Source organism: Cydia fagiglandana, chromosome 24 (assembly GCF_963556715.1).
Source record: "Cydia fagiglandana chromosome 24, ilCydFagi1.1, whole genome shotgun sequence".
Taxonomy (NCBI): Eukaryota; Metazoa; Arthropoda; class Insecta; order Lepidoptera; family Tortricidae; genus Cydia; species Cydia fagiglandana.
Window position 1 is genome coordinate 6,726,251 of NC_085955.1, and position 21,228 is coordinate 6,747,478.

The 21,228-nt window shown below is 39.9% G+C and overlaps 3 protein-coding genes across 3 annotated transcripts; all 3 read right to left on the bottom strand.

The window, feature by feature from the left end:
• Positions 1 to 2,149: 2,149 nt before the first annotated feature.
• Positions 2,150 to 4,119, bottom strand: LOC134676228 (xanthine dehydrogenase/oxidase-like). Its single transcript, XM_063534550.1, has 3 exons — positions 3,930 to 4,119; positions 3,423 to 3,536; positions 2,150 to 2,288 (listed from the first exon to the last, which is right to left on the bottom strand). The coding sequence occupies exons 1-3, from the start codon at positions 4,081 to 4,083 to the stop codon at positions 2,212 to 2,214; spliced, it is 345 nt and encodes a 114-aa protein (XP_063390620.1). The 5' UTR covers positions 4,084 to 4,119; the 3' UTR covers positions 2,150 to 2,211.
• A 502-nt stretch (positions 4,120 to 4,621) lies between these two features.
• On the bottom strand, positions 4,622 to 14,069 carry LOC134676617 (xanthine dehydrogenase-like). The gene is made up of 13 exons (XM_063535013.1): positions 13,520 to 14,069; positions 13,173 to 13,339; positions 12,764 to 12,924; positions 12,056 to 12,465; positions 11,202 to 11,425; positions 10,525 to 10,627; positions 10,038 to 10,165; positions 9,440 to 9,730; positions 8,737 to 9,030; positions 7,780 to 8,279; positions 7,063 to 7,246; positions 6,012 to 6,207; positions 4,622 to 5,469 (listed from the first exon to the last, which is right to left on the bottom strand). The coding sequence occupies exons 1-13, from the start codon at positions 13,557 to 13,559 to the stop codon at positions 4,622 to 4,624; spliced, it is 3,546 nt and encodes a 1,181-aa protein (XP_063391083.1). The 5' UTR covers positions 13,560 to 14,069.
• Positions 14,070 to 15,699: 1,630 nt separating this feature from the next.
• On the bottom strand, positions 15,700 to 20,993 carry LOC134676618 (zinc finger protein 501-like). Its single transcript, XM_063535014.1, has 4 exons — positions 20,828 to 20,993; positions 19,885 to 20,020; positions 19,566 to 19,622; positions 15,700 to 18,023 (listed from the first exon to the last, which is right to left on the bottom strand). Exons 1-4 carry the CDS (start codon positions 20,954 to 20,956, stop codon positions 17,044 to 17,046), a joined length of 1,302 nt encoding a protein of 433 aa, XP_063391084.1. The 5' UTR covers positions 20,957 to 20,993; the 3' UTR covers positions 15,700 to 17,043.
• Between the last annotated feature and the right edge of the window lie 235 nt (positions 20,994 to 21,228).

Here is a 21,228-nt window from a genome sequence, read left to right on the forward strand (position 1 = left end):
CCTACAATATGACAATGAGACAGATGAGGACAACCTAGAACCCTCCCTCACGCTCACTAACACACCAACAGACGGACAACCGACAATGACACCAACACAGACCAACAGCCGACGGAAACCAAAGGGCAGCGCGGTTCGCCGCCCTAAGGACGTCCTAAACGACACGACAGACTACATGACAGAAACAATCGACAAATGGACCAGACAGAGACAGGACACGACAAATGACTCAACGATAGACGTTCACACTCGACCTCGCCACCGCCGACGAGGTCGACCACCGCGAGATACAGCTACACTCCACCACGACACGTCGCTACTCGGTGCATCCGCACCGAGTAGCTGACAATACAATACACTTCACATTTGCTCAAAAGACAGTTAGGTAAATATAGACACTGCCTCACAACGCCCGCGCGCTGCTGAGTGCCCGCGATCCCAAATCATTCATCATCGGTTCGGGAGGCCCAAAAAAGGAGCCCTCCCAACCGTAGCCAGGACCTCCAGCTAAATTCGCGAGAATGCTGTAGAGCACAGATCAAAAAAAAAACCCCCCGAGGTCCCCCCCAGGAAAGGTGTACGTAGGCCGAGGCATGTCTTATTAGACCCGGACGACGACATAACTCTAGCCCAAATTCGTAATCTAGAAATTATAAAACAACTCAAAAACCAGGCATCTAATAGCAATAATAATAACTTAAAAAGGAGAAAACCAAATTCCTACTATAGTACCCGCCCTCACTGGGAAAACCAAAGAAAATAATAAGTTCATATTAAAAATGGTCACTATCACACAGGGCCCTCCGCCCTAGGGAAATTTTGTTTATATAAAATCACCACAATACTATTAATTTAGTTTATATAGCGTCAAAGATTTGCTAAAATATTGTAAACTTCTCTCTTCTATACTCTAACCTTTAATCTTTTACTCTACCTATCTCTTTCACTCTCCTTTCATTCTTGGCAGTGCCGCGGCCTGAAGGGCCCCACTTTTATCATCATCATCATATATCATGGGCCGTTCGAATCCTCTAATCAAAAGCAATAGTAACATGAGCATCAGGGGGAAGATAACGCTGTATAAAACCTGTATTAGACCCATCCTCTCCTATGCCAGCGTTGTCTTGGCCCACTCGTCCAAGAATAAATTTAAGTCCTTTCAAATACTCCAAAACCGGTTCCTCAGAAGGACAGCGGGTGCGGCCTGGTATATTAGAAATAAAGACCTCCACCATGACCTGAGCCTCCAGTCAGTCCAAGGAGGTACTTTGACAAAGCCCCCCACCACTCGAATTCACAAAACCCTAAAAGAGGTAAGCGTAGACCAAAGCATGTTCTCACAGACCCAGATGACGACATAACGGTCAGACTCAACGAAGACCCCAAGCAAAGAAACTTTCCCACCCGACTGCACACATAGACCTGACTAACCTGACACACAATGACGCCATAACCGCAATAGAACATATAATAAATTTACAAAAGCGACTAAAATCAAACCCGCGAGTGGGTGTACCCCTAATTTTTGCTCCACAGGTCACCACGTTTCAACAAATGGCTGCAGGGGCGGTCGCTCAGGCTAACACCTAGCGATGTCCATGACTTCTACCTTCAATCTAAATGTGTCACCAATTCGCTCTCTCCCGTTCGACAGACAAACTGACAACCTACAGGCATAAAACCAAATTGACTATCAGACTAACTCAACTGACCACTAACTAACACCCTCACAGGAGGTTAAGACCTGAGTCCCATCAGGATGCAGGCATCTTATTTCTTTTCCCCCGGCGTCAATCATATGGATGCGATAGAGGCCCCTTTTCTCTAAATTCCATTAAAATAATCATAAAAAAATGGATCTCAAACTATTCAAGTTAAACACAAAAATGTGGCTTATTGAAAAATGTTTTTACTGTGTTGATGATTATTTAAGTTACTCATAAGCATTTGTAATATTTAGATAATATATAGATGATGATGATCCTTCCGGCAGATTTCTACCATGGCGACCACTTCGACTCCTAGTTAGCTCGGCGCTCGTGCGCCCGAATATGGCTGACGTAGCCGATCTTTGAGGTGAACGCGCGCACATTGGGGGCACGTGAGAACACCAGTCACATAGTGGTAGTGAAGTAGCAAGCTGGCGCGCTTTCAGGTAGCAGTTTGGTGGGCATCGCACCTGATATGTGTTCATACTTCATTATAATTATTCTAAGGCTCATATAGCAGAAACTCGCTAATTTTGACATCTGCAGCATCGACGACGCTCTCATTAGTAACCGGAACATCTGCGAATAATACATTAGAATCACTCAAACGATCACGCGTGTACTCATAGCCTCCTAAGGCCCAGCCATACAAATGAAAAATTCAGAATTTGTCACTGAAATTTGAACCTATAGTTCAGGGGATAGAGTTGATTTTAGTTTTGTTTGAAAATTGAACGAATCAAAACAAATGCAACTCTATTCCAATTGAATATGATTTAATTTCATCGAACTGAATAATTACTATAGGTAGGATCTTAGGCCTTAGGAGGATAGAATCACATACACATCTCGACAGGGTGATTTTGTTATGTCTGACCATACTCTGAGGGGCAAAAATGTAGGTCATACCAGGCGTGGCTCGCTCCGCGATTTCGTCGCGTCGCAGCAAGTAGCTACAAGTACATCCGTCCCAGATCAATTTGGTGGCTAGCCATAAGCCGCGCGTGGCGCTTGCGCCACCTAGCGGTCATATCTGTCCTAATCGTAACAGACGCGTTTTGTTAGAGAGTGGATCTTCTGTACCTAGTACCTACTATTATTTATACTGTGGTCATACTAAACAACTTTTACTATGGAACCGACCCCTAAATCGTGAAAAAAAAAACTTTGGTGTTCCATAGCAAACATTGACATATGATCGCCTAAATAAAAGATAGATTTTTTTTTGCGTTCTCGGGCTTGGCCCAATAGTTAAAGTTGTTCAGTATGGCCTACATATTCTTGTTCAGTTACCCCTCAGAGTATGGTCAGACATAATAAGTTCCCACTGGAAATAGTATTAGTAGTAGTTTTGGGATTAAAATTAGATATACTTTCTATATTATATTTTTAGCCAAGCCATCAACCGGGCCGTAACTGACCAAAATAACTTCTTACCAACTGCCTCAGTTAAACTACTGTTTATACATGTTACCTAGAGTCTGACCAGCGAGTCGTGTCACAAGCTATTTTTTTAAATTCTTTATATGACAACTTTTTTCCTATGAAATAAGCTGTCATTTAATTTCATAGTAATTTTATTGCCAGGTGTGGTTTTTATTGAAATTCCCGCGTTTTTTTGTGACACGACTCGCTGGTCAGACTCTATCTCCACATGACCACATGATACATTTTACGTTTCTGTATAATACCTAAGGTACGCCAAATTCTTACCAATATTGAGAAAATGTTCCGTGTTGTACCCGCTGTCCTGTCGCGACGCGTCTATCGCTACTCGCAGAGCGTCCACCACGCAGTGGCTCAAGCAGAGCGGAGGCTCTCCGGTCGCTGGAATTAATTCATTCTAATATACTTAATCAGGTAACTGAGGACCTTTAGAAAATTAGCATATGCTACATTATAGAACATTAAAATATTAATAAAGTTATAACACACATTAGGGTTCGATGTGTTACACAATTGCCCGACAAAATTTGACATCCTTCGGCCAACTCTCATCTTGAGTACGTGATACTGAGTTTTTAAATATCCTCATGCCATCGCGCAAACAATAGCTTAGGTATACCTACCTCAGGAGGTACCTAACTCATTCCACATTGGGAAGGAACGAGCGAGATGCCCTTATTCTTAGTTCTTAGTATATAGGTATCAGAAAAGTGGGAATGAGCTTTGCTTTGTTCCTTTGGCGACAAAAGCGATATAAAATTAAAAATAATCTACCTTTTGATCCCAATATACCGACGGGGTTAGGCCGATTCCGAGCCAGATACACGCGGAAATCGTTGGGAATGTCTTTAGCGCCCATGATATAATAATTCCACGTTCTGTCCGTGTAGATCTCTCCGTTGTGATGATTGTAAACGGTGTCTTCCATTAACCAGAGCGACAGCGTCTGTACAAAAGCTCCTTCAACCTTCAAATAAATAAATAAATCTTTTATACAACGGTGTCGGGCTCGAAATAGTGCAGCCTGAGTCATTTAAAGAGGGCTTCTGAAAACCATGTAAAAGGGCCATACCTATTTATTTAAAATTGTACACTAACATTTTTTTGTAACTTGGAAATTTTTATGTCATTTCTACTCAGAATCGTACATATGTGACGTTCCACGGCAAAAGGTACCTTATGGCGGCTGGCGCTTACGTTGCATAGCGCCGCAATAATATTGGAGCGGCGTTAATAATAGCGTAAGCGCCAACCGCCATAAGGTACATTTACTCGTGGGACGTCACATATAAAAATATTATACATACCCACTTTATGAATAAAGTCCCACGGTAAGCTCAATAAAGCTGTGACAACGATATATATAAATACACAGAAAACAAATATCTGTGATCATCACACAAATAAATGCCCTTACCGGGATTCGAACCCAGGACCATCGGCTTCATAGGCAGGGTCACTACCCACTAGGCCAGACCGCTCGTCATGATTGAGATTGATGGAGAAGGAATCGTGATTGGGAAGTCTTTGGATATTATACTTGCCTGTCCAACATCCAGAGCCGGATTAATAGTGCGGCCAGCATCTTCGAATATATCAGCGCGAACTATGTATTTCGTGCCAGTCAACACGTCTATTTCCACTTCTGTCGCGGCGACACCGAATATAGAATAATTCTGCAAGCGAGGGTCATTCGGACTCGTCTCGTAGTTCGCCTGCAGCAGAACTCCTCTAAGATCAGCCTCGAAAACAACTTGTTCCCAGGTAGCATCCGGCATGAGTGCACGGAACGGCGCCAGTCGTGCGTTGAGTTGCTGGCAACATCTTATCACAGATAGAGCACAACATTCAGTAGTTATACTCGACGCAGTAGAAAAATTGTTGGGGGTGGCAAAATCGTACGCCGACAGAACGGCTACTTTCTCGACAGGTACCTTCAACTCAGAAGCTGCTACTTGCGCTATTCTAGTATTAATGCCTTGGCCGATCTCGATGCCGCCTATATTTACTGCTACGCTTCCATCCCCGTGGTAGATAGAAACTAAAGCTCCATAATTCCCGAGATACTGTGTAGGGAAAGCCATATTGTTTAGCCTTAATCCTCGTTTCTTCCAACGATTTTTGGCATTGAACTCCTTTATATATTCGAGTCTCTTGGTAAAATCGCTTTTCTTTAGAAACTCGGGGACGATTTCCGGTAGCTGGTTGTCATCAACTCGGTAGTTGTTGAAACGGACTTCTATAGGGTCTCTTTTTATTTCTTTAGCTATATGCTCCATAACGTGTTCAATAGCTGCTATGCCTTCAAAACCACCTGCATAAACATATGTAATATTGATAAATATATGCAATTAGCCTTATCGGTGACTTACTCAATGTTTTGGGCGAAACCATTAAACTATAGTTCAATTATCTCACAGTTATGGCCCAGGACTAGCTCGAATATTTTCTATTAATATTTCTTTCGTGGCATAATCTATTTAATCATAACTAACCTTGTGCATAAACTGTTATGGCATAATTAACATAGTTTGTTCCTTTACACAGATTTTTAGATAGGTACCTATTACATATTTGTGGATGAAGTCTATCGTCCGCTTTGTTTTTAGGCATAAAGTTTTCGTGCATTATATTTCTGTCGAATAAGTTTGAAAAATGGATATGAAAAGTACCTACACACAGCTCTGTTAACCTACACAAGGTTTCTGCTACATAAATATTAGACGAAAACCAATTACTTATGCTAAGTCAGTTTTGCGTAAAACGTTTCGTACAAACTAAGATATGCCAAATAGGATTATAATTGTAAGACTATACAGTTAGGTGTTAGCTTTACGTAGCTGAATTGAGACTTACCTGGTGCTCTCATGAAGCAATTAGTCGGAGCGTCAGTAATAGGACCGAAAGAATCAACCTTCCATCGATCAGGATTGTAGCAATTCTTCATAGAATCCGTGGCGTAAGAGTTTTCATTCTCGTTTCGGGACATGCCGTCGTTGACGTAGAAGGTTCCATCTAAATATTGGATTTGGCCGTTTCCGTCAACGCCGACCTACAACATAATATTTGAACTATAAATGAGTCGCTTAACTTCAAACTCGGGTAAATCCATCTGTCAGATTATGCGATTTTGGTATTAAGAAAACGTAAAATAGGGTAGATATTTGCTGAGAGGGTCCAATGGATTTACCCGAGTTTGAAGTTAAGCGACACAAATAAATTCCACAATACGGACATAATAATAAGCAAGTTACATAGGTTCGGTTAGAAGCGCTATGTTCGAAGCGCGTGATGAGAGAACTATAATAAACAATAAATACATATATAAATTTAATTATGTTTTAGGTATGGTATTATTTTGTTTTTAGGTATTACGTTTGTATGCAGTAATAAATAGTTTACCCAATTACATTTAAATTAAGATATAAATATTAGGGGACATCTTACACAGATCAACCTAGCCCCAAACTAAGCAAAGCTTGTACTATGGGTGCTAGGCGACGATATACATACTTATATAGATAAATACATACTTATATACATAAAAACACCTATGACTGCTTGTTTGTAAACTATTGTGAATCCAGACGGCTTATTGCCAACTTCGGAAATCATTATCTGCCTCTCTAATCGCTCTTGCATATTGGAGCGCGAGAGGAGAACATTTTTCGATGTTGGCGGTAGGCCCTCAATATAGTCTTCCAAACCTACGAGTTCCTTGCGCCATTTGTATCATCCCACTAACCTGGGGTTACCCCCCAGTTAAATTAAACCTAATAACCCAGTGTCAAATTGTACTGGTAACTCCAGGTTACTGGGATGGTGGAAGTGGCGCAAGGAACTCGTAGGTTTGGAAGACTATATTGAGGGCATATAATATCTATTATTACGAAAGCAACTTACTGACCTCATAGTCAAGCCTGCTATCTGGTCTTTTACCAGTGATGCGCATAATATCCTGCATGCGCATAGCTATGCGGCAAGGCCTGTTCAGTTTATACGCGACTAGGGCTGTGCCGCACGCAGCGAACATATTTCTGGCGATCTTGCAACCGAACGCACCCCCGCAACGTCTTGTTCGAACTCTCACTCTGAAATTACAAAGTGAATATTTAGTAAAACTCGACCTACTATACTTATAAAACTCCTCCCTCCTCTTTAATCATTTTGTGCCTTTGACATAGGTCAAGCTTCTCTTGGCAGAGGTCGTAAGTAACTTTTAGTTTATAAAGAATATTATGCGAAACTCTGCGTAGGGGGCGCCACTATCATAAATACCACAATCAGTCACAATCTAAGGATCTACCGCAAACGAGAGAGTCGAAATTTTGTTATCGCTCTTGCATAACTATTCGAGCGATAAAGAGGCAAATAGTTGAGTTTCGATTTTCGCGTTTCCCGGTATCAATGTCACATTTTATTGTCTATGAAAACTTGTCAAAAAACAGTTTAAGGCACAGTATGTATAAGTTACTCTATGGTTTACGATGGGTGCTAGTGCTGCACTATGGCGGCAGCACATTGCAGTAATACCCCTTATTTAATCCTACCTATATTTAACTGGCTAAGTATAAAATGATAGATTATGAAATAGTTTTTAAGAAACATGTTATTGTATGCTTACAGGCTATTAGGAATATTCAGTAGCTGCGCAATGGCTGCCTGAGTGACATCCATCCACTGAGTAGAGCAATCTATTTCATAGCCATTGTCCACTGGGCACGTGACCGTCGAATGCAATTCCATCATATGATGATATTGTCTCGGAGAGTAGAAGGAACCCTTGATTATTCTTTGCACGTTGACTCCTCTATCTGACGGAGTAATCCCTTCATATGTTATCAGCCTATTTTCCAAGGGCGGCGCGTCAATAGCATCTTGTATAGTGAAAATTATTGGTTTCTTCGAAATATTCTTATACTTCACAGTAACAAGACATGCTGCTTTATCGGCTATGACTTGGGTTTCGGCCACGACTAGAGCCACGGGCTGGTTGTAAAAGTATATTTTGTCGCTCGCGAAAAGTTCTTCGTTTTCGAACAAAAGTTGAAAGTCTCCACGCACGATGCTGTTCACTCCCGGGATGTCTTTAGAAGTGTAAACCGCAATCACGCGTTCAATTTTCTAAAACAAATTTAGCAACATTTTTAAGACAGTTAATTAACTATAGTGATTCCTAAATGTAGATACTTTCCTATTAAATATCTGATTTTGGCGTTTTAATTTTGTATTCACCTTCGACTATCTTAAAAGAGCATAGAGCCGATTGGCAAGTTTATTCCTGAAATTAGCGCACTTAAAAGTGTTCAATATATAGCAAATACCATCTGACCTTCTAATGCAACGGGGAAACTAAAATTTGTTGGGTTTCCATACAATGTTTTACTTCACCAAAGAGATTTCTACTACAAAAATACCAACCATCGACACCAATTTTCTGTAAAAAAAGTCACCACAGCTGATTCATCATCATCATCATATCAGCCAGAGGACGTCCACTGCTGGACATTATAGGCCCTCGCCTCGCCCGAAAAATAAGTCGCAAAGAATTTATAATCAGCAATCAGATTATAATACTTACAAGGACATCGGCGTAATCGATACTTTGTATTTCACCTCGCGCTATTGTAGAAACAACGAACGAGGCGAACACTTCATCAGATATTCTAGGTATATCGTCAGCGTACTTGGCCTCGCCCGCGCACTGGATCAGACCCTCCTTCTTCAGCAGCGGCTGAGTGATGGGGTAGTCTGGTCTGCTGGTGTCGTACTCCTGGTAGCTGCGGCTCACGGGAGGCCGGTCTTCGTAGGCGGTTGTGGCGCCCGAAACGTATTTTGGACTGAGGATTTCGCGTGGACACAGTTTGATGACGGCCTGTTTACAAGAGATTTGTGCAATAAATAAATAAATAGAAAAATATAGTGTACCGGCAGGGGTACCTATAGTCGCGGTCGGTCTAGAACGCAAAATAAAATAAAATAAAAATGACTAGTGTAATATTTTGCCTATATCGCTTTTAGTCTACGTCGCGAACGGTCTAGAACGCAAAATTACCATTTTTTTATATCACGCAGGTAGGTTAGGTTTGTTAGTTATCTTCATATGGCCGAAGGCCAAACCACACAGAATATTAGGCTGCCGCGGGGCTCCGTCTTTATCGCTAACGTAAAGATAAAACGACGAAAAAATGATGTAGGCATTTTGCGTTCTGGACCGTTCGCGATGTTAACTAAGAGCGATACTAAACGATATTGTTCATAATCAAGATTTAGCTATTACTTACCTTATAAAATAAGCCTAAAGCCACTTTTTTCCTAAAATGCGGCTTAGGCTCTGGTGGATTAAAGTTTGGATCAACTTCCTTATCCAAGCAGTGCAGAGCACCTTGCAGCGTATCATTTGTGAAAAGGTTTCGACCAATGAGGAACTTTTCTGTGTTATAAGCATGAGTGAACGTCGGCTTTATTCCTCCATATACAATTGATGCTTTAAGCACTTTATGAGATTTGGGATCAAATTTGAAAAGAAACGCCCCGTTCACTTCAGCATGCGCATTTTGTTCTTTTGCTGGTATCTGTAATGAAGTAACTTTGTTAGGCCTGTGCACACCGGATGCGTCTGCTTTAGACGTGCACGTGCGCGGTGTAATATTCAGATCCTTTGAGAGACGGCGCACCGCTTACGTGACGTGCTGTGCGTGCACAGCTCTACTACGCACACGTGCGCGTGCACTAATATGTTGGAGCCACACACGCACACGTTACGCAAGTGGTGTACCATCTCTCATAAGGATCTGTATACTATAACGCGCACGTGCACGTCTACGCACACGCATCCGGTGTGCACATCAGGTCTTAAAACGTATACACAACAGCACGTACCTTGTAAGTCACTACGTCATGATGTCTGGATAACGGAGGCAGTTTAATTTGCGTCATGACTCTGCCAACTATATTTGCAGTCAAAAACTCAGGCAGACTCAGCTCCGTTTGAGTCATTGTACGGTCCACTACAAAATAAAAATATGTTATGACCCAGATAACTCTCTAAGTAAATAAAAGTTACTTACTACAAAACCTAATAAACTTGCTTTTTCATAACAACCGAAACTGGATTTATTGCCCAAAACAGAGGGTTTGGTTTGCTCTAGTTTTGCGGCCGAAACCGATCCTTCAGCCCAAAGAAACATGATTACCCCGCTTTCGAAGTTAGATGCATTTTGGTACTTCGGTAGTGTAGGTATTAGGGAATCCTCCCGGTACTGAGTTTGTATGGCGAGAAACGGGAATTCCCGGTTCCGGTACTGTATTTGTATAAATAACTAGTAAAGGGAGCACTCCCTAGTAGGTATTAGAAAATTGTACCTACCTAGAGTAACAATCGCTCCAACACACGAAAACAAAAGGAAAATATCCGACTGAAAGTCGGGGTGCTCGTGCTTCAGTATTAAATTCCCAGCTAATGTACCAATCTGTAAAAAAACGTTAACTTTAAGTACATACACAATAGTTATTTGGTTTACAAGGGGACAAAGTTTTAGTTTAACTCATAGTCCTAATAGTATAGCCGATAGTATAGTGTAGTAGTATAGTATTAATAGCGTTGCTGGGGTTACAAGGAACGAGGGTTAAACAAACATTGCTACAGAATGGACAAGGACTAACTGTAAAACATTATAATCAAATCTTAATTAGCACTACCTACTAAATATTTATCATTTCAAATCATTAAGTACTTAAAAGTCAGTTTGACCAGCCAACAGGAAGCACCTCTAAATTAGCATCAAATTAATTTGCCACTCGTGTGGATAACATTGCAACTTTCTCATCAGTTTTTGAAGACTAAAGAGAGCCTTTTACGAGTTGGTATGGTGAAAATATAATTTCACCTAAAATTTAAATGGACAGGTAACGTAGAAGCTCCAGTGCCCGACACAGCTCCAATAATCGACATTTTCAATCATAGTGTCTTAGCAATAAGGTTGACAGCAAGGTGTCGAATACTGGGTCTTAACATGTCGATTATTGGGTGTTTACGCTACTTACGTTCCGAACAGGTATGTGAGCAACTTCCTCCAAATGTTTTCTCAAGACTTCCAAGTACCAAAAGTCGGCATTGGTTTTACTCAGTTCGTCAAACAAGTGGATCGTGTCAGTAATCGTCGTGTTAGCTCCGAGAACCAAGTTGACGTCTAGATAGTGGGAGCGTAACTCGGCGACACCACTTATGTCTACTAGCACTTTAGGGTAAAACTTGATGGGGTATGCTCCTGGAAAAAAGGCAAATACTTAATAAGTAGTCTTAGTCTAACTACGAGTGGAAACTGTGGCCTATCGCGGTTTTTGTCCTCACCTGGGCCTGGCCAATCATTAAAATCGGCTGTCCAATTTGCGATACACGCAGAATTTACTTGTAAGTAGGTACTCTCATACGTGAAAAGGTTGAGATAGCAAAATAAATAGGAATTACTCAGGTACTTTAATATGTCATTTCCAATATGCACATATTGCAAAATTATTTGCCAGGCTGTTCATTATTTAGTCGGTTTTCATTTTGCGTCAATTTTTTTTTTGCTGGACTTGTACCTTAGCCGAGTAGGTATAATGTCAACAGTCTGCCGTGAATGCAGAAGATGCTGGTTATCGAACCAGCACGGCCCAGCCCCAGGGCTCCAGCCACTGGAGGCGTTCAATTATACATTTTCATTAGCATACTAATGACACCTGTTTCAGTTATATTTATTTCGAATTAATCGAATAAAATTATTTGTGATCTTTCCTAGTTATAAGTCCCTATACGTATTAATGTACTAAGTGTAATAAGGTCCATCTTCACTCTGCAATAAAGAGTTGGGATAGCACGAGTACTTAATTGTTCACGTTGACAAAGACAATCTTACCTTTAGACGTATTACCAGCAACCAACATGTAGTTGCTGTAACCGTTCACTTGATCCAGAGATTCAAATATAGCTTTTATATTATTTACTCTGAACCATATCCTGCCATCGGACAATGATATCTTCTTAGGCACGGGCTCCTCTTTGTCCATAACATGAGCATTGATCAGACACCAGTCTTGATCGTTGTTGCCACAAGTTCCACCACATTTGACTCCCGATTTTGGACAAATTAAGTTGTCAATATCTTCGATGTCCTTTATTTTTCGGAGTATTTTCGGGTCAGGGTCCACCGCGAACGACTTGAAAGCCTCCAGGATAGGACGATAGCCGGTGCATCTGCAGAGATTGCTGCCAAACGACTTCTCTATCTGTTCTTCGCTTAAATGATGCTCACTGCCTTGAATTAGACTAAAAAGTTAAATTGTATTAATTATGTTTATTAACAATAAATTACTTAATTACAGGTTACCTATTTCGATCTTAAATCATAATCAGCGAGGTGCAAGGCGAATCACTAAACGGTTTTTACAATTTTTCGAACAAACTCGCGATTAAAATGGAAAATTAAATAATACTTAGTTTCATATTACGAGGTTGGTCTCATAGAAAAGTCGTTTATTTACATAATATTACAAAAACAGCCCCTATAAATAAGAAGTGTACATAAACAACCTATTGACTTATTTACTTCTAAGTAGGTACATACCTGTACATGCTCATAACGAATCCCGGGCTACAGTATCCACATTGCGAGCCAAAGTAGTTGTTAAGTCGAGTTTGTATTATATTGTACCCGTTCTGTCTGTTTCCGATTCCCTCTATGGTAGTAATATCCCAGCCTTCGCAGGACAGCACAGCAACAAGACACTGGAAAGTATATCACGTAGGTATTAGGTGCTGCAGTGGTGTAGCGTGCACTAATGCCATGGGTGAAGGTGAAGTCGCATCTGCGAGGCCCTTTTCTTTCACTGTCCCGAAGGGGCCTCGCGCGAGGCCCCCTTTGGGTCGCGAGGCCGTGGGCGACGGCCCACTTCGCCCACGCCACGCCTAACTACACCACTGAGGTGCTGCGTAAGTTTGTACTTGGTAAGACTAAAAACTTATATTTAAGTTACCGTGTTGACAGAGAAGGTGGGTCGCTCGCCGCTGGCGGAGCGCGCGCGCACGTTGACGATGCACGCGCCGCAGCCGCCCTCCAGGCACATGTACTTGGTGCCGCGCAGGTCCGCGCAGCGCCGGATGTATTCGGTCAGCGTCGTGTCCACTGACACCTCCGCGCCCGCTGAGGGGTCCAAACAAATTATTTATTATAATCACATGATTAAAGGAGAGCCATGCGGCAAGAAACAACGTTAACACTTAACCACCGCTATTATAGTTTTGTATCAAAAACAGAAATGGTTGAAAATAGAAATATAAACGTGATAATATAATAGATATATAAAAACACGATACTCACCACTAAATTGTTTCCCATTGACGGTGAAATTCACTCTATCCATTTTGCATGCTACGCCGTTTAATAGTTATTTGTTTTACAAGGGGGCAAAGTTGTTTAACCGCTCGTGCTAATATTGATACCCGAGCAAGCGAAAGATTCCAAAATTGAACCACGAGCGTAGCGAGTGGTTCGAAAAATGGAATCATGAGCGTTGCGAGGGTTTCAAAGCACGAGGGTTAAACAAAATTTGCCCCCGAGTGAAACACAAAAATTTTCACCACACCAACCCGAAGCAAATATTAAATGTAAAATATCAAACAAAATCAAACCAAATCAAATCCAAATGAATGTTATTAAATATTTATCATTCAAAAACATCATTTAAAAGTCAATTCTACCAGCAAACATAAAAAAACAACTCAAAATTTGCATTTGATTACTTTGCCTCACATGTGGATAAAATGCAACTTTGCTATTCGTTTTTGAAGTGCAAAGTAATTCTTTCCGAGCTGGTGTGATGAAAACAAACTAGTATATTGACCGATGTATCAGATTCATACTGAGCTTCTATATCGCGTGCTACATGCCCTTCCCTTACCCACCACTTTCAAATCAAACACAATGTTATATTTAATATGTTGAAATTGGCGGAAACAATTATTTTCACATTAACAAACGTCAGGATTGATTGTTATTGATTAAATCCTTAGCGGATGAGTTAACCCACCCATTATTACACTTACCGACAAATTGCCCTTTCCGGATTATAGCTAAACATTAATCATAATCATAAAGCCTACCTACCTACATATTAAAATATGTTGGAATCGTATCGTATCGTAATTACTTGTATTCAAGGTCTGTTTCTCCACGATTTCCTTTTCTAAGTAATTACTATAATTGAACTGATTTGCATTTTATTTATAATTCAAGCACGTCCGACTGTCATTTCGCGCATTTTTCTATTTTATCCCTTACAAATACATAAATCAAGAAAATAAAGAAAACAAAACAAACGATTAATAGGTAATTGAGGCTTGTAGGGCGTTTATGAATAATTTCAATACCGTTTTCTTATTTTACAAACCACATGAGTAATTGTGGTTTGGTGTAAAAAAATGTGATAGTTCTAGCGGACTGCCTACAAAAAGAAATGAGATCATAAACGTTTTGCCTTTTATTATTTGATCTCTAAGTGGCCTTTTCTAATAACTTCCCGTTTGCCTTATCTATTAGACTGACGCAAACGACATACCGACTTTACAAAGCACGTCATAGTTAATGGAAGCATCTTCAAACTCAGTCTTAACCCATAAAAAAGCACGAATTCTTTTTCAATCTTAATGCAAAGGTACATTTTCATTAAATATCGTCCATAAGGTCTCGTCGAAAGCCGCTAGACTCCGAATACTCCGATGACTCGGGCACGTAGTTCGGATGGGGGAAGATCGCGCAGTCTGGAGGGCGCACTCTGGAGTACCAAGTGGCCGAAGGCCGTCTGAACGCCCTAGGTACCGCTGGAGAGACGAAGTGCAGACCTTAGCGAACTCGGCGCCGTCGACTGGACAGATACGGCTTTGGACAGAGTAGCATGGCGGTCTTTGGTGTCGGAGGCCAAGATCCACTTCGGGTCGTTGCGCCACAGCAGTAAGTAAGTATAAGATCTCGTTGTATTTTCCACATACTTACCTATTTATGTTAAAGAAGTATATGGAGAATGATTTGGATTGGAGAAAAAGTTGTGCCTCGGATTTGACAGTTGAAGTACTTAAATGATGTTATATGACCTCGTACAGTAGGTATGCGATAGTTCTGGTTGTGAAAAGTTGACGGTTGGCAACTGTCAAAGGTTTGCATAGATAGTGCCATCATAGCTTGCCCCTTTTTCTATGAGATTTGGCTTAAAGCGCTGGCATCCAGGGTATCAAAATTACACACATTTAGGGGTTGACAGGGCAAGCTATGCTGGCGCCATCTGCTTAATACTTTGGTCGGCCAACCCCATTCAATTATTACAAAACATGCGGTGGCAACCTTAATAGCGCCGCCCATCTAATTCTGGTGTTAATCACTTTGATTTATACTAATTTTTGTTATTAATGTTATCAATTATTTTTGAGACATGGCACTCAAAATAATAAAACAAGATTAAATGTTATACAGGGTGGAAAGGCACGACGATCCTTCCCGGAAGTATTAGGTCGTTTAAGCGATACAGAGCAGATTGGTAATGGTAAGAATCGTTAATTGAGTAAAAAATAAAAATACCAAATTTTCTACTTTTTAACTGTGGTGATAACCCTATAGCATGTGCACATGACGGCTAGATTAAGGATCCCCGTCGGGAAAGCTCGGGTCTTTACGCTTTTTTCCGATCGTTGACAGAATCGCAATGATCTATGAATGACGCCTAAATGCCAAATAAATCAAATTAATGCAAAAATATTACATACAATTTTATTACTTTCTTAGATAATTACTTTTTGCCAATATTTAACACTATCTTCTCTTCACATACGGTGTTCAAATGTACCTCCGTGTCTTATAATGTACGCCGCAGCCCGCACCCGAGCCCGCGCACATTACCCATGCGATAGTGTAGGTATGCTCTTCGTAATTTTTCCTCCGCAGATTGTCAAAAGCAGCAATTAGCCTTTAATGTCTCAGTCTCGTCCGCAGTTTCACATTCCGTTTGGTACACCAAATCTTTTACACAGCCCACAGATTTAAATAACCACGAGCATCTAACACGGCATTTTTATTTGAAGAATATGACATTAGATAAATAAAGTTCAATGACAATTTAATTTCAAACATCAGACGTCTTGTCTATTTCCTACCACGCAAGAAGGTTTGTTAGTTAGGTATTCAAGAAGTATTTATACTTGATTTATTCTTAGTATTTCATTTTTGCAAGTTCTTTAATCCATCAAACACAACCTACTTGTATTTTATTTTTATTTTTGATAGTTTCCAATTATTCGAAAATAATTTTGTGAAACGTGTTAAGAAACTAAAACCTTTTTATCAGTCAAGGAAACCAGAGATATTTATAAGACAATTGCTTACTTTTGAGTGGTTGTCAATGTCACAATTTGAACTGTCGTTGTAAACAATGTTGTGGTTAGTATTATTAATATTAAGGAATAACATAACTACTTCATTCAAGTAAGTATTGAACAAGTGGAACCACTAAAAAAGCGAAATTCCTGCAACGATTCTTACCGTGTTGTAAGCAGACCTAAGAATGGTTAGATGGCAACAAATTAGCATAATTTCCTGTCGTATACTAATTGTTTACAAGTAAGTTCATTGACCCTGTCACCTGTTAGGGTTACAACAAAGTAGTTTTTTGCACGGATGTTTAAAAGGCCATAATTTAGAAACGGTTGCCCATATTAACATAGTTTCTATGGAGAAAATATAGAGCTTAGGCTCAACAATCCCCCTTTTGCGGAAAGGATCGTCGTGCCTTTCCACCCTGTATACTAACTGTAATTCAATAAGAAATAAATTAAAAAGGAATCATAATGCGCCAGCTTTTGTCACTCGTCGTTAGAAGACTGATTTTTCGAGTGAACCGTTTTATGATTGTCTAGTATATATTTTTCTGTAAATTGCTTTCCACAGATGTCGCAACAGAACCGTTTCTCCCCTGTATGAAGTTGCTTATGTCTATTTAGGTGAGTTTTCCGACCGAATGATTTATTACATATATCACATGTGAACGGCTTCTTGCCGGTATGAATTAGTTCGTGTTTACTATAACTGGAAAAATCTCTGAATTTCTTGTCACATGTTCTACAAGCGTACGGCGTCTCTCCTGTGTGAATTCTTGTGTGTCTTTTAAGGCTAGATTGCTCGTTAAACCGTTTATTACATACTTTACAATCATATGGTTTCTCACCAGTGTGTGTACGTACATGCGCAGAAAAGTTGCACTTTAGTGAAAATCCCTTGCCGCACATCTCACAGAAGAAAGTTTTCTCCCCGTGGATGCGTTTATGCATATGTAAAGCCGAGCTTTGTGTAAAAGTTTTGTTGCATATCTCACAGCTGTAAGGTTTTTCACCAGTGTGGATTCTCTTATGTACAATTAAAGACGATCTTTGTGAAAACCGCTTCTCACAAACTTCGCAGCTATAAGGCTGATCTCCAGTGTGAATACGCGTGTGCTCGATCAAGTGGTGTTTATGTTTAAACTGCTTTGTGCAGACTTCACATATGAAAGTCTTTGTTTCGTTGTGAATCTTCATGTGACCGATTAAATATTTCTTCTTTGTGAACTGTTTCCAGCATGTACCGCACTCGTAGTTTTGGTCGGTGCGGACAGTCGCGGCCACCACACTCTTGGCTCGGCTCGCAGTCGCCGCGCGGGTCGGCTCGCGGTGTGATGTCGCGGGACGCTGCTGGCTCGCGTGCGGCGCGGGCTCTAGTTTTAGTGTGCACTCTACTTTTATTACTTGCGGTTCTATAAATTTTACTATTGGCTTCGAAACGTTTGATTCTACTCCGGAGTCTTCGGCTGTAACAAAATATTGAATATCATTCTTGAAAATTACACTAACCAAATATAGTGACAAAAAACAGCAAGTACATATTCATATTAACTTTTACTGCCGTATAGGGTCGGACGACCCCACGCAAAGTATGAATTAAGAGTTACACTAATTGCCACAGGGAATGGATAAAGCAAGCAGAACTAACTAATACAACAATTGACAACATGTCTTAGCACGTTATACCGCTAAATATGCAAAAATCGAGCACATCAAACTGTAGGTTTGATTTAGTTCCTCGTCTTTGATTAACTTCGTTTAATTCTGCATATAACAATGTTGCCAAGTAACTTATGCTAATAAAAACACAATTAAAGTGGAAGTTATCACGAAGACTATCAAACGATTAACGGAACTCTGTAATTAATAAGAAGCGGCTGATGGGCCACATTACGTTACAGTGTTTACACTCATCTACCACGCCCATTAGCAATGAAATATGTAGATACATATTCTAATATTGACACGGACCTCTGTTAAAACCGATTAGAATCCGTCGAAGCGACAAAAAAACTGTGATCGAAAAGAAGTCAATTTACTCTTTAAAATGAACTTGTTCTGCATTTAACATGTAAGTTTTTGGACTTTTATAATGCTACCTGCTACTTGTTATTGTGACAAAAAAAGTTTTAATTTGTTATTGTTTTTTTTGTTTTGTATAATGCTCACTGATTTACTTTTATTTTACTATGTATTCATTCTCATTCATTCCTTCATTGTATGTATTCTCATTTGATTAATGACTTAAGGTCTCCACAGATATATCGACGCGCATTCGGCTAAAGCCGATAGGAGAAAGCTTTATGTAAATTCAATGTTGACGTGTAAAAGTGCCCTTGTGGCCTATTTGCTGAATAAATGTTGATGTTTGATGATGTTGTTTGATGCGAGTGAAAAAGCCGTCGACGCGTCGGCAGGCGCCGGCCGATACCAGCCGAGCCGAACGACGACTTATTCGCTCCTATTGCGCAGACATAAAGGTCGGTTCCGCGTCGACATAATTATGTGGGGAAAACCCATAGACAAAAATGTGTACCGATCTATTTGCAAACTTAGGTTACTATCTACATATTTGATTCTGACTTAGTGTGAGCAGCAGAGATAACTGACCGGAGCGACACACAATTAAATAAATAAATATTATAGGACATTTTACACAAATTGACTAAGCCCCACGGTAAGCTCAAGAAGGCTTGTGTTGTGGGTACTCAGACAATGATATATATAAATACTTAAATACATAGAAAACAACCATGACTCAGAAACAAATATATGTGTCATCACACAAATAAATGCCCTTACTGGGATTCGAACCAGGGACCATCGGCTTCATAGGCAAGGTCACTACCCACTAGGCCAGACTGGTCGTCAATTTTGATTTAGACTAAGGCAACATACCTACATGTCTCTGTTTTAACGAGGCACAGAATGCCTTTAAGCCCGCCATTTACACTTTTGCAATTACTTTTATAATTAATAAATAAGAGTAGACAAAGAAAACTACTTACGTCCGAAATCATCTGTTACATCATCCTCTAATATTTCTTGTTTAATCTTAGATTCATCTGAAACAAAATCGGTTGAGAATTATGTTTGAATTTCAACTGCCTAGCTATCACGGTTCATGAGATACAGCCTGGTGACAGACAGACAGACGGACAGAAAGGCAGATAGACGGACAGTGAAGTCTTAGTAATAGGGTCCCGGTTTTACCCTTTGGGTACGGAAACATGAAAATACAAAAAGAGGGTGTAAAATTATCAATCTTATAAGATAAGATACAATGCCTGGAAAATGTTTTTAAGAATTCAGGGCTTAGAATCTCACTTTTAACTATAAAGTCTCCCTGCAGCTGCTGCAACTCCTCCTGGCAGCGCTGCACTTGCTGCTTGAAGTCACTGGCGTCTCGCAGGCGGCCCACGCACACCTCACAGATACCAATGTCAGTCTTGCTAACAATTAACTGTAAATGGATATCCATTAAATACAAATAAATAAATATTATTGGACATTTTTTACACAAATTGACTAAGCCCCATGGTAAGCTCAAGAAGTAAGCAAATAAAGTGTTTACATACATACTGTTTGCACACCTCAATAAAAGAAATTAATAGAAAAAGAGACACAGGGGCATCCTACTTTGCAGTGCCTATTAATGTGACCTATCTGCTAAGGCTCACAGTCCTATAGTATTAATTAAGTGCGATGAAATGTAAATCATGATTTCATAGCCCCATTTGAAAGCCATTTAGGTCAAATGTGTTCAATGAAAAAAAGTTTTCTGTGGATTAATGATTTGGGTAAATACATTTTAGTATTGCTTTCATACAGAGAGAAAAGAAAAAGATAAAGAAGTAGGTTTGGATATTATGCAAGGAAATTGGACTTTAAAGTTATTCATGAGTTATGTATACAGGAAAGAAGTTACTGAGCCATTTATATTATAAAATGAAAAAACCTTGTGATTCACAGCAATGACTCATATTCAACATATATTTATGATTTGTATAATCCGATGGTTCATTTGAACTAGCTCTGACTATGCTAACTTTGCGCAAAACTTGGCAGTAAGGCGCCATTCATTTATTAAGTAAGACGATTTAGGGGGGATACAACCAGGTTTTATTTTTTTTAACTAGCAAAATGCGTCTTACGTAATAAATGAATGGCGCCTATGCATACATATCCTTATAAGCTCCATACTTGACGTCGCATGGCATGAAAATTAGCGTGATCCGAATTTAAAAAGGTAATTAAACGTCAGTATTACATGTATATCGAAGCATTCTGCTAGCATGACCGAATATATCTCAGTTTTGTCCAGATGCAAATATGGCATGTTCATATCTCTGTCCGGGGAGCGGCGCAGGCAACAACGACACGACTGTAGCGCTTCCATCACGTCAGCAACGCGAGTAAAATATCAGAGGGAAAATATAATATAAATCTTCCAATGTTATTAATAAATTATATAATAAAATGGAAACAAATCAATAAACAAGACATGAACAAGACTGAATATTAGGTTAAGGTAGTTTGACACATGTCAATTTTGTTTGTGTGTACTAGTGCTTACAAGAGCATATTTTTACCGGTTTTAGTTAGCCAAGGTCACAGATAAGAAAGAATGCCAAGTTATATTAAAGTTTTGTAAATCCAATATCTCCACAC

Bases quoted from the DNA above. Each gene is read 5' to 3' on its own strand.
- LOC134676617 (XM_063535013.1), bottom strand. From the start codon at position 13,559: ATGGATAGAGTGAATTTCACCGTCAATGGGAAACAATTTA. The intron at 13,340-13,519 runs GTGGTGAGTATC...TGGACCCCTCAG, and splicing joins CGTCAATGGGAAACAATTTA to CGGGCGCGGAGGTGTCAGTG. The intron at 9,731-10,037 runs GTACGTGCTGTT...ACTTCATTACAG, and splicing joins ATGACGTAGTGACTTACAAG to ATACCAGCAAAAGAACAAAA.
- LOC134676618 (XM_063535014.1), bottom strand. From the start codon at position 20,956: ATGGAAGCGCTACAGTCGTGTCGTTGTTGCCTGCGCCGCTCCCCGGAC. The intron at 20,021-20,827 runs GTAATACTGACG...ATCCATTTACAG, and splicing joins CAGAATGCTTCGATATACAT to TTAATTGTTAGCAAGACTGA. The intron at 18,024-19,565 runs GTAAGTAGTTTT...ATTTTGTTACAG, and splicing joins TGTAACAGATGATTTCGGAC to CCGAAGACTCCGGAGTAGAA.
- LOC134676228 (XM_063534550.1), bottom strand. From the start codon at position 4,083: ATGGAAGACACCGTTTACAATCATCACAACGGAGAGATCTACACGGAC. The intron at 3,537-3,929 runs GTAGATTATTTT...AATTAATTCCAG, and splicing joins CGGTATATTGGGATCAAAAG to CGACCGGAGAGCCTCCGCTC. The intron at 2,289-3,422 runs GTAAGAATTTGG...TATTATTCGCAG, and splicing joins GGAACATTTTCTCAATATTG to ATGTTCCGGTTACTAATGAG.